The 13236-nt window shown below is 41.8% G+C and overlaps 1 protein-coding gene across 7 annotated transcripts in view; it reads left to right on the plus strand.

Moving 5' to 3' along the window:
- The window catches only part of FBXW11 (F-box and WD repeat domain containing 11), a 445866-nt gene that overhangs the window by 405549 nt on the left and 27081 nt on the right, over window positions 1–13236 (plus strand). For 6 of the 7 annotated variants that reach the window (XM_077473614.1, XM_077473613.1, XM_077473612.1 and 3 more), the window contains one exon: window positions 1255–1443. In XM_077473614.1, coding sequence (XP_077329740.1) covers window positions 1255–1416 — 162 coding nt within the window. In that variant the 3' untranslated portion in view covers window positions 1417–1443. Of the gene's footprint in view, window positions 1–1254; window positions 1444–7517; window positions 7971–13236 lie in introns of those variants that run through there. The other variant, XM_077473611.1, reaches the window with a different exon arrangement.

The following is a 13236-nucleotide window of genomic DNA, read 5'->3' on the forward strand; positions in this document are numbered from 1 at the left end:
GTCTTGTCGCCCATTCCAGCCTTGTGTAGATCTACAATCTTGTACCTGACATCCTTGGACGGCTCTTTGGTCTTGGCTATGGTGGAGAGATTGTAATCTGATTGCTTTTGTGGACAGGTGTCTCTTATACATATAAAAAGCTGTGATTAGCAGAGTGTTCCTAATGTCAGCTCGTTACCTGTATGGAAGACACTTGGGAGCCAAAAATCTTGCTAATTGATTGGGGATCAAATACTTATTTCACTCATTAAAATACCAATCAATTTATAACTTTTTGAAATGTTTTGTTCTGTCTCTCAATGTTAAAATAAACCTACCATTAAAATTATAGACTGGTCAGTTCTATTTCAGTGGGCAAACGTACACGATCAAATACTTTTTTCCCCCTCCATCTGTTTTCAATCCAGTCATGTGATTGGCTCGCCACTCTCAGCAGCAGCTTCAAGGGAGAGGAGGGAACACTGACATTTGACAGTCTATAGTTGATGGCATTGCAAAGGCATTCCAGACATTGTTCTCTCCTCTCACCTGTCGCCAGCACTGGCTGATGGGAGATCAAATGACCAGACCGGAGCAGCCTGAGAATAGGTTAGTATATGCATCTTTCTTATGCAGTCTAGTTAGTATATATACAACGATGTGTGAGGTGGCATTTTTAAGATATACTGAAATTCTACTTCAAATTAAAGCGGCTGTAAAACAGACATAAAATAAGAACAAAGATTTCCCTCTATGGTGTGTACTTGCCTCAGTCCAGAGCACTGTCATTTCTACTGCTTCATTCTTCTTCTATCAGCATGTGACTTTTCTGACACCAAGAGAAAAATGGTTACATGGGAGAGACCTCCGGCATATGGTCAACTTCAACTCTTTTCCTGTGAGCTGTGTGAAAGGGGGGGTCTCTTATCTCCAATCAGCTCTCAGAGCTCTCCTTTAATTTAGCACTTTGAACTGCTGTAGAGAAGAGAAGACTGCAGATAAACGGGTACAACTAATATAGAAGGATTTGTTTAATCTGTGTCACCTGAGGCAAATATTTATTTTTCTTCCTAGCAAAGATTTAAGCTACAGGTGAAATGGAGGCAGAAGCCTTTGTTCTGGAAACAGAACATACAGTATTTCATTGTTTGCATGTCTCCTTTAAATTCCTTTGCAAATTGAAAGTAATTGATGGGCCATGTTGTGTGCATCACAAGATCTGCTGGAAGCATATGACGAGGCTTTTGTTTAATAGATTCTTTTAATCCTTTACAGGAACATTCAGGGCGTGTGTTTCGTCTTCAGTTTGATGAATTCCAAATCATTAGCAGCTCCCATGATGATACTATTTTGATCTGGGACTTTTTAAATGTTCCATCAAATTCTACAAATGAAACCCGTTCTCCATCTCGGACATATACATACATCTCCAGATAGCATCATGCACGTTTCTATCCTTACCAGGTAAATGTCTTATTAAATAGATGCAAACCAACTTTGGATTATTTCTTTTGCCCCTTTGTGTTTGGATGCTTGAATGTAAAGTAATAATACTTTTTTTTCTAGTTTTATTTCTAATGTTTTTAAATCTGTTATAAAAGACTTATGCTTACCATGAGATCTGTTGGTATACTTATTGATTAATTCTAAAAATACTTTTATTTGGAGTTGTAACTTAATCAGAAAAGTACATGTAATCAATTTGGATGGGGAATATAAACTCACCTGCAGATGTACTGTAAATAAAGTGAGGAGTTTGAGATGTAAATCTATTATTGGTTCATAGAATATGTCTGTGGCTGGGCTATGGACGTTAAATGTTTCAACATATAACAAGAATTGAGTCTAAAACCAAACCATCTCTGAGCTCTGTATCAGCAGGCATTGAAAAGCGATGTTCACAGGAGGAGCGCTCTAGCTGCTTTCTGACAGCTCAGCTCACCTTGTTCCCACCTCCCAGCAGTGACCCTATAGTCTTTTAACCACTTGCCGACCACGCTATACCCGAATGACAGCTACAGCATGGATGGCTAGTTCTGAAAGGGTGTCTATTGACATACCGCTGTGCACTCATGTCTCGCATGCCACCTGGGGTGCGCATCAGGAAGCATCTGTGGGTCCACCGGACCCAGCGCTTCACTGATTGGCCCTTTGTCATTGGGTGGAATGATCGGGTGGTAGAGTGATTGTTTGTCAACGAACCAGCTTCATGTCCATTTCTGCTCTCTCCTCTCACCGATGCAGCTTGTGAGGTGAGGAGGGAAACAGTCTAGCAGTGTGAGACAGCTGCATTTGTAGTGCCATCTTGCTCTACAATGCCTTCAGAGCCACATTGGTGTTCCTACAGTGCTTATTGGTGCCCTGTGATGCCACTACAGTGCTCATCAGTGCCAACAGTGAGTGCTCATCAATGCCACTACAGTGCCTTATTAGTGCTTATCAGTTGATCCTCATTAACGCCCGTCAGTGCCATAAAACTGTGTAAAAAAAGCTTTTCTTTATCGTACCTCATAGGACACAGAGCCTGAAGTATTTACTTTGTGGGTTATGGGCCTACCTTCAGGTGTTGACATTGGTATAACCGATACAGGAAGTTGACTCCCCTATATAACCCCTTCTCCTTCCAGGAGTACCTCCGTTTTTTTGCCAGTGTCTAAGGTGTCGGTCACGAGCGAAGATGTGCTCTGGGGAGCTCCTAGAGGGATCCATGACGGATTTAAAGAACCTCCACAATAGATCCATCCTCGTCACTGAGGCGATAGGATGGTACCTGGACCTCGGTTCAAGAACAAGGTTTTTTGCCCGTAACGCTTCTCTCTGAGAGCTGGACCCTAGGAAACATGACTCTTTTTGGTCTTGAAAAAATTGAAAAGTCTGTTAAAAAAAACTTTTTTTCCTTGACAGTGATCCGCACCTTTTGCATAGAGTCAATCAAATCGGTCATTTCTATTCTACAAGGAGGAGAACTTCTGGCATTCATCGACATCAGAGATGCATATTTGCATGTACCTATGTTTCCTCCTCACCAGTGGTTTCTGTGTTTTGAAGTAGAAGAAAAGCACTTTCAGTTTGTAGCTTTGCCCTTCGGGCTTGCTACAGCACCCCAGGTATTCACAAAAGTACTAGCCCCACCTCTAGCCAGGTTAAGGGCACAGGGCATACCTGTCTTGGCTTATTTGGACGATCTGTTGATATACCAGTCATTGTCTGGCTTGGAGCAAGGCGTAGCCATTACAAACAGTTACCTGGAAGACCTGGATTGGATTCTCCAACTAAAGAAGTCCTCCCTAAAGCCATTAAAGAAGTTGGAGTATTTGGGCATGATGATAGGCACAGCCCAGAAAAGGTTCCTCTTGCCTCCCGCAAAGATCAGCTCCATACAGGCGCTAGTGAGGATGATCAGGTCAAGGAGAAATCCTTTAATCTGCCTTTGTATGAGGTTGTTAGGGAAGATGGTAGCTTCATTCGAAGCAGTTCCCTATGCCCAATTCCATTTGAGACTTTCAAAACAGTATCCTATCTGCTTGGAAAAAGACGATTCAAGCTTTAGATTTGCCAATGCGACTGTCCCCAAGCGTTTCCCAAAGCTTCAATTGGTTACTATCCCAGAACCTGCTGAAGGAAAAATCCTTCATACCAGTTATCTGGATAATTGTAACAGATGCCAGCCTTCCAGGCTGGGGAGCAATACTAGAAAGGACAACTGTCAGGGACAATGGTCAAGAACCGAAAGCACATTGCCCATCAACATCCTAGAGATTCGGGCAGTATATCTGGCTCTAAGGACCTGGACCTCCAGGTTAAAGAATTGTCCTGTCAGGATCCAATCCGACAATGCCATGGCTGTGGCATATATAAATCACTAAGAGGGCTCCAGGAGTCTCTCAGCTCAGAGAGAGGTGAACCAGATTCTAACTTGGGCAGAAGAGAATGTTGCATGCCTATCGGCAGTTTTCATTCCGGGATTAGAGAATTGTCCATGGCCCCTCCCACTAAGGCCAGACCTGCTATCTCAGGGGCCGATATTCTATCCTACTTTACGAGCGCTAAATTTAACGGCTTGGCTATTGAGACCCACATTCTGAAGAATCGTGGGCTTTCCAGGCCGGTTATCTCTACTTTGATTAATGCGAGGAAGCCAGCTTCTAGAGCTATATATTATAGAGTGTGGAAGACTTATGTTTCTTGGTGTGAATCCAGGGGTTGGCACCCTCGGAGATGTAGGCAGAATTCTTGCCTTTCTACAGTTAGGTGTAGAGATGAAGTTGGCCCTGAGTACTATTAAGGGCTAAGTCTCAGCCTTATCAATTTTATTTCAAAGACCGCTTGCTACGCGTTCTTTAGTCTTGGGTTTCATGCAAGGAGTGCTGCAGATTAATCCGCCAGCTAAATTACCCTTAAGCAAAAAGGGACTTAAACTTAGAGATTTTTTGAACAACAAAGCTTTATTGAAAAAACAAACTTTTTAGATTAAAAAAATTTCTGTGTATTAACAGACGTTTTACAAAAAATACTACAGTACAAGGATAAAAATATTCAATCCACTCAGTTTGAATTGCTGGTCAAGAAAGTCCCGACATGTTTCGCCATAACCATGGCTTCTTCAGGGGAACCAATTCTTTAACCCAAAGGAGAATGAATAGCAAACCTTCGGGGACGCTGATGTTTATCGCACAGGCGGATAAGGGGCCACACCATTAAGCAATTTGCTCACTACTCAGCCCTGTTGTAGTTGGGCTCAGCTGTCCGATACCAATTATTGCATTTAATTGGTGAGGTCTCTCAAACATCCTTAGGTTAGGATTTAAGCTATTTTGCCATCGCGTCCCCCTCTTCATAAATCCGTTTAAACTCCCAGCGTCCCCGATATATATTTTCTATACCAATTTTGATCGTCACTATGGGTGAGACCTAAGGCTTGGTTGTTCCATTCGCTTTCCCTGTTTTTGGGATAGCTTCATCGACTGTGGACCCGTGGATAAGCCAGGGTTGCTATTCATTCTCCTTTGGGTTAAAGAATTGGTTCCCCTGAAGAAGCCATGGTTATGGCAAAACATGTCGGGACTTTCTTGACCAGCAATTCAAACTGAGTGGATTGAATATTTTTATCCTTGTACTGTGGTATTTTTTTTGTAAAACGTCTGTTAATACACAAATTTTTGTTCAAAAAATCTCTATGTATAATATCTAACCAGTCGAAATATCGTTAATTCTATGTCATAGTTTCATGTTTAATTGGCACCGTAATAATCCCACCCTCCCTACATCCATATTTTCCATTTGCAATCAGGGATGAGGTGCCCTATCAAACTTTCTCGCCAAAAAAACCCTTTCCCTAAGGACTTAAACTTAGTTTTGTCTGTTACAAAAACAGCCATTCGAACCGTTACAGCATATTCCTTTAGTCCTTTTACCAAGGAAGCTGATATTTTTGGTTGCTATATCCTCGGCAAGAAGGGTGTCAGAATTGGCTGCTCTTTCTTGTAAGGAGCCATATTTGATTATTCATGAGGACAAGGTGGTGTTACGCCCTCGTCCAGACTTTTTTTTTTTTTTTTGCCAAAGGTGGTTTCAGGCTTTCATCTGAATGAAGATATTGTCCTGCCTTCATTTTTCCCAAGACCAGCTTCCAGGGAAGAATAGTCACTACATTGTCTTGATGTAGTGAGAGCAGTGAAGATCTATTTGAAGAAAACTGCTCAGATTCGTAAGACTGACGTCTTATTTATTCTGCCAGAAGGTCCTAAAAAGGGACAGGCAGCATCTATATCCACTGTTGCTAAGTGGATTTGGCAAGTTATAGTTCAAACTTGGTCTTCAGTACATACATTTGCAAAATTTTATCAAGTGGATGTAAGGTGGAATGAGGCCATCACTTTCAGGCGCAGTGTGCTGCAGGCAGCAGTGCAAGTCCTCAGGCCTGGGGGTTACCCTACGGCTTGTGTCTCGCTTCCCTCAAGTAGCATTGCTATGGGACATCCCACTAAGTAAATACTTGAGGTTCTGTGTGCTATGATGTATGATAAAGAAAATAGGATTTTTAAAACTGCTTACCTGTAAAATCCTTTTCTTGGGGTACATCATTGGACACTGAGCTCCCGCCCATCTGTTTTATGGGGTGAGAGTATATTGCTTATATTGCTTGGCTGCAAAAGCTGAGGTACTCCTGGAAGGAGGAGGGGTTATATAGGGGAGTCAACTTCCTGTATTGGTTATACCAGTGTCGACACCTGAAGGTAGACCCATAACCCAGTAAGTTAATACTTGAGGCCCTGTGTCCTATGATGTACTCCATGAAAAGGATTTTACAGTTAAGCTGTTTTAAAAATCCTATTTTTCATTTTCTTTCCTAATTTTTCAAGAGACTCCTTATGCCTCAGAATATACGTTGGGGTGTTTGCTTTTCAAAATTGGCTCATTTTGTGGGTGTTTCTTTTTGTCCTAGTGCCCCAGGGCCTCAAAGTGTAATAGGTAGTCAAGAAATTAGATGTGTAATTTATGTCCCTAGAACACCTCATGGTGGTCCCTACATGTTGAGCGCCTGTATATGGCCAAACTGTAAAAGTCTCACATGTGATAACCCCATACTCAGGAGTAGCAGAATGTGTTTTGGGTTTTAGTTGCGCGTATGCATATGCTATGTGAGAGAAATAACCTGATATGAAAATTTTGTGAAAAAAAAAATCCAAAATGTTTGCAAATAATTGTAAAAAAATTACAACTTGAAAAAATTCACCATGCTTCTTACTAAATACCTTGGAATGTCTACTTTCCAGAAAGGGGTAATTTGGGATGAATTTGTACTTTCCTGGCTTGTTGGTGTCTCAAGAAATTAGATGGGCCGTCGGTACATCAGATGTGATCAATTTTCAATGATTGGTGCCATAGCTTGTAGACTCCTTCACAAAGACCAAACAATATACACTGAGTTTGGTTATTTTTACCAAATATATGTAGCAATATAACGTTTGGCCAAAATTTATGAAGAAAAATTACTAGTTTTCTAACCAAAACGAAGAAAAATGCAAAAAAATATAAAACCCAGTGGTGGTTACCACCAAAAGAAAGCTCTATTTGTTTAGTAAAGGACAAAAATTTCATAATGGGTACAGTGTTGCATGACTGAGTTATTGGCAAAGTGAGAGCACTGAAAGCTGACGATTGGTATGGTTAGGAAAGGGGATATAAGTCTCCAGTGTACAAGTGGTTAATGTAAGCACATAATAGAAGCTGATAAGAATGATATGAAGGTGCTGCATCATTACTGTGAATGGGCAAGCAGGGTTAGCTGAGATATGCGTGTAAACTTGAGTTTTTGTTTCCGCTTTGAACGTTGAGAATTAAAACATATCTAAAATACCAAATTTATATTCTTTAGATGGGGTTACTGCATTGACTGTGTTTTCCTTTTATTTTCACCTGGTATCTATGTTCACTCACCATACTATAGCTGAGAACAATGCAAGTAATGAGAGTTGGCAATACGTGGGTAGTTATGTTTTTTTTGTTTTTTTTGTTTTTTTTGTTTTTTTTTTCAGCCCTCTTGCTCAAGAAAAAAAAAATTCATCCACCCAAATCAGGTGGATAAAGAACTCTCTCTACCCTCTCTCAGATATCAAGATATTGCCAAAATGCCAAGGTCAGCGGTTGCAGCTGATTGGCAACACGAAGTTAGCAGCTCACAAATTTTTCTAAAGAGTCAAAAAGGTTTTTTTTTTGGGGGATTTTTTTTTGTTTTTTTTTTAAACACATACCCTTCTTTTGTGCATCCTGAGGAAGGAGTGTTCTCTGAAACACATCGGGTGATGCTGTTAACTAACCGCATTACAAGACAAGTCATCATGACAGAAGACAATCATTGTTAACCAGGGATATTGGGAACCCATGTGTATATATTGTAATGCATTGTGTATGTACAAAAAAAACCTTTGTTATGGTTTTAAAATCTATTATTTTGTAACACAATAAAGACCGACATGATTGCCTTTTAACACATTTTGTGCTATATTGCCTAGAAAATTCCAAATGGGGCAAAAGTATATTTTCTCTTTTGGGTGGAATGTCACACAGTCTACGCTCTTTCCTGCCATACAACATCTCCACACTGTTGTTCCTGCCTGCAAAGAGCCAAATGGAACATTGATATTTGATTTGTTGCTGCTACCTGCCTGCATGATCAGTCTATAATTTTAATGGTAGGTTTAGTTCAACACTGAGAGACAGAATAAAAACATATACAGAAAAACACATTTAAAAAAAAAAGTAAAGATTGATTTGCATTTTAATGAGTGAAATAACGATTTGACCCCTTTGCAAAACATAACTTAGTACTTGGTGGCAAAACTATTGTTGGCAATCAGAGGTAAGACCGTTCTTGTAGTTGGCCACCAGGTTTGCACACATCTCAGGAGGGATTTTGTCCCAGTCCTCTTTGCATATCCTCTCCAAGTCATTAAGGTTTTGAGGCTGACGTTTGGGAACTGGAACCTTCAGCTTCCTTTGCATAGTTTGTATGGTATTACGTTCTGGGGACTGGACATGCCACTCCCAGGACCTTAATGTGCTGCTTCTTGAGCCACTCCTTTGTTGCCTTGGCCCTGTGTTTTGGATTGTCATTCTGTAATTCCCACCCATGACCCATTTTCAATGCCCTGTTTGAGGGAAGGAGGTTCTCGCCCAAGATTTGACAGTACATGGCCCCTGTCCATCGTCCCTTTGATGCGGTGAAGTTGTCCTGTCCCCCCAAAGCATAATGTTTCCACCTCCATGTTGGGATAGTGGGAATGGGGATCTTGGTGTCATAGGTAGCATTCCTCTTCCTCCAAACACAGCGAGTTACATTGATTCCAAAGAGCTTGATTTTGGTCTCATCTGACCATAACACTTTCACCCAGTTCTCCTTTGAATCATTCAGATGTTCATTAGCAAACTTAAGACAGGCCTGTACGTGTGCTTTCTTGAGCAGGGGAACCTTGCGGGCGCTGCAAGATTTCAGTCCTTCATGGCGTAATTTACCAATTGTTTTCTTGGTGACTATGGTCCCAGCTGCCTTGAGATCATTGACTAGATTCTCCCATCTAGTTGTGGGCTGATTCCTCACTGTTCTCATGATCAATGAAACTCCACAAGGTGAGGTCTTACATGGAGCCCCAGACCAAGGGAGATTGACAACTATTTTGGGTTTCTTCCATTTGCGAATAATCGCACCAACTGTTGTCACGCTCTCACCAAGCTGCTTGGAGATTATCTTGTAGCCCATTCCAGCCTTGTGTAGGTCTACAATCTTGTCCCCTAACATCCTTGGACAGCTCTTTGGTTTTGGCCATGGTGGAAAGACTGGAATCTGATTGCTTCTGTAGACAGGTGTTCTGTCAGGTGTCCTGATACACCTCACAAGCTGGGATTAGGAGCACTCCCTTTGAGAGTGCGCCTAATTTCAGCTCATTACCTGTATAGAAGACAACTGAGAGCCAGGAATCTTGCTGATTAATAGGGGGACCAAATACTTATTTCACTCATTAAATTGCAAAACAATTTATAACTTTTTTGAAATGGGTTTTTCTAGATAGTTTTGCTTTGTCACTGCTAAAAATAAACCTAGTGAGTACAGTTGGGCTAGTTAACCACTTAAGCCCGGACCAATTTGCAGCCAAAGGACTAGTCCCCTTTTTGCGATTCGGCACTGCGTCGCTTTAACTGACAATTGCGTGGTCGTGCGACGTTGCTCCCAAACAAAATTGGCGTCCTTTTTTTTTTCCCCACAAATAGCTTTCTTTTGGTGGTATTTGATCACCTCTGCGTTTTTTTTTATTTTTTGTGCTATAAACAAAAATAGAGCGACAATTTAGAAAAAAAATGCATTTTTTTTTTTTACTTTTTGCTATAATATCCCCCCAAAAAAATAAAAAATTCCCCTCAGTTTAGGCCATTATGTATTCTACATATTTTTGGTAAAGAAAATTAGCAATTATTTGGTTTGGGCAAAAGTAATAGCGTTTACAAAATAGGGGATAGTTTTTATAGCATTTATTTTTTTTTTTTTACTAGTAATGGCGGCGATCAGCGATTTTATATTTTTTATTTTATTTTTTTATTGTGACTGCGACATTATGGCGGACACATCGGACATTTTTTGACACATTTTTGGGACGATTGTCAATTTATACAACAATCAATGCTATTTAAAGTGTTGTTGCCACCAAAAAATAGTTTAAAATTCTTTAAACAATTGGAAAATAAAGTTTTACTCACCTCTAAATACCGGTTGCTAGGGGGTCCCTCGTAGTCTTCCTTCTTCCTTGCCCGAGCTGGTGACATCACTTCCCCTTGCGCCGCACAATAATCTGGGACCTGTCACGTGTTCCAGATGAATGTGCGGCGCATGCGCAGTGGGTGCCCGGCTGCGAAGCCACAGCCGGGTGCCCACAGTAAGGATGACGGCGCCGCAAGCGGAACAGGAAACGAGGGGGGGGGCTTCGTTCCCCCCGCATCTCTGCACCCTGGGACAGGTAAGTGTCCGATTATTAAAGGTCAGTAGCTGCTGGCTTTTAATTTTTTTTATTTATTTTTTAATGCATTGATTCCTGTGTAAATGACACTGACAGTTAAAGAGTTGACCACTAGGGGGCAGTGTAGTGTTATGTATGACGTGTTTTTTTTTATGTAGGGGGGTGTGGCCTGGCATGTGACGTCAGTGATTGTCCTAACCTATAAAAGGGAAGAGATGATCAGTGACAGCCACACAGGGAAGCACAGGGAGAGCTTTGTGACCCGATCACAGTACACCAGTGGTGATCGGGTCCGCTGGTCCCGCGGTCACAGAGCACAGGACCTCCACTCCAGACAAACGGCTGGGCACTTAAAGAATCTTCTGCCTAAATAAAAAATGTGTAATTACTGCACTGTCCTGATGTCACTCTTAAAGTGCTCTCAACCAAACAAAACGTGAAACTGCTGCAACTAAAAATGTGAGAGACACACAATATACAGAATAGGAAAAAAGATTTGCTGCCCTGAATACATGCTGTGAACTCCAGTATTAACGAATAAAGTGATTTCAATGTGTAAGCCCCCATAGGGAAATTTCTCCAGGTGGCTCAATACAAGAACTGTTGAAACCACAGCGATGAATACAAAAAATATATATAACTAGTAAAATTGTCCAAGTGTCCAATTAGCGGAGTGCCGCTAAATCAATGTTCCACAAGGTAGTACAATTCCAAACTGTATTCAGATGATGGTTCCTTAACGCTCTATTCATTAGTGATATAACATTATATCACCCAAGAAATTGTGATTGGGTATAATATTAAAGGTCCTCCACCACTGAAATTACTGCTGCTTACCAGATTGCTAGATCTCTTGTTAAGGTGATCACAAATGCTTGTGGCTCTTTCCCCAGCCCCAGGTCTCTTTATACAATATATATTTCTTTTCTTACATCAGGGGACACAGCCATAGTAATAAGTATGTGGTTATATCAGACCATCAGGTGCTGGACACTATCGCGCCCCTTAAGGTGTGAACTTCCCCCATATAAACCCCTACCACTACTGGGAGTCCTCAGTTTTTTTTTTGCCAGTGTTTAAGGTGTTGGGCACGTTTAAGGATGTGTGTACTGAGCTCCATGGGCATTAAACCTTTGATGAGAGCCAGCCATCCTGACCGGATCCGTTCTGATGGCTCTGTAATGGACTAAATGAATGGTACCCGAGCCTCGTCATCCGAAGACACAAGGTTTTGCTTGCGAATGCTTTAGGAGCTGGGCCCTGGGATCCAGTACTTTTTGGTAGTTAGGCCAAAAAAGGTTTACTGGCAGGGTCTTCTCACAGGTCCAGGATTGTGGGATAACCTGAGTGTTCGCCGGTTCCTGAAGGTTTCCTTTTAAGGTCTCGGAGCCTACCGTGAAGGGCGAAGATTGGGTTTTTTATTTCTGATAAACCCTGCTGCGAGATAATGTAGGGGAGATTTTCTCAGGAATCTCTCCTTCCATGTATTGTGTTGTCATGTCTGTGTCACCACTGGAGGTTGTATTGCGTACCCACCATTCTGACACTGGAAACAGCAGAAGCTCCACTTTCCTCTCTGTTCAAGCCAGCTTAGACCCTCAGGTATGAAGAGGGGTCTGATCACTTCCTGGGCTCACAGATTTTTGTCTGAAAGCCAGCCAGCTTCCTTTTTTTCTTTCACAAAAAATAGTTTTTTCTGGCAAGCCACGGCCGCTCGCTGAGAAGAGGATTACCCCCATCATGATGCCGGCGCTCACGCGGGAGATTCAACTTCCCTGTTTGAAAGAGGAAGGGGGGCCGTTTCCATGCGGGAGCGTGACTAAGCGGCGGCAGACACCAGCCACACATGTAGAAAGTAGTTGAGTAGTAGAGAAGCTACTGCCTGGCAGTGGAGGGACAGAGCAGAGTGGTTGCTGGTCAGGTTTGGTGACACTTTTGACAACATTGTACTGTATAGCTAGGGTTAATAGCAGTTATTGTACTGTACTATAGCCTAACAAGTGAAACATTATTTTTGTGATACTGCCTCTGCTTTGTACTGTAAGCTATGAGTGACAAAGGGACCAGGAACTCCTCTAAGGGGTTAATGGTATACAAGAAACTAAAAATCCTTCCAAAAGAATGTCTTCCACCCCTGAGAGGTAAAAAGAAAAGTACAGCCAGTCAGATGAGCCGTCAAGGGTAGAACACTTCTGTCCCTGTGTATTTCATACAAACAGGTTTTTTTCTTCTACCATTTAAAATATTATTGCTATGCTATGATGTCTCCCCATAGTAGGACTAAACCATAGCAGATTCCCATCTAGTTTTCAAGGCCCTTTTGTTGAGGTGCAGGAGGCTGGGGATCAGGTAGATCTTCCCAAATATTGAAAGATACTTATTTTTCCTCTTCGGAGGATCCCAACAGGTAGGGAGTAGCTGCAAAGGCCAGTGTTTGTCTACTCCCTTACTTAGCCCTTACTTAACCCTTTTGTTGCCTGCAGCACCGGCTCTTGAGATATCTACCTCTAATAGGGTTCATTTGAACCTCCCCCACCTGGGGATGTTTTTCCTATTCATGCATAGCTATGTATTCTGAATGGGAACATTTCTATGAAGAAATGGGGGGGGTTCCAGCTATTAATGCTGCAATCGCCTCAGCCGAGTCTCACATGTCCAGTGGATAAGGCACTGATGTTAAAGGATCCAGCAAGTTAAGGTTGGATTTTCCTTTTAAAGGCAAGATGCTCAGTCCATTAACCCTTTAACG

This window comes from Lithobates pipiens, unplaced genomic scaffold (assembly GCF_037356315.1).
Source record: "Lithobates pipiens isolate NorthernLeopardFrog02 unplaced genomic scaffold, aLitPip1_a1.2 Scaffold_8, whole genome shotgun sequence".
NCBI classification, from domain to species: domain Eukaryota; kingdom Metazoa; phylum Chordata; class Amphibia; order Anura; family Ranidae; genus Lithobates; species Lithobates pipiens.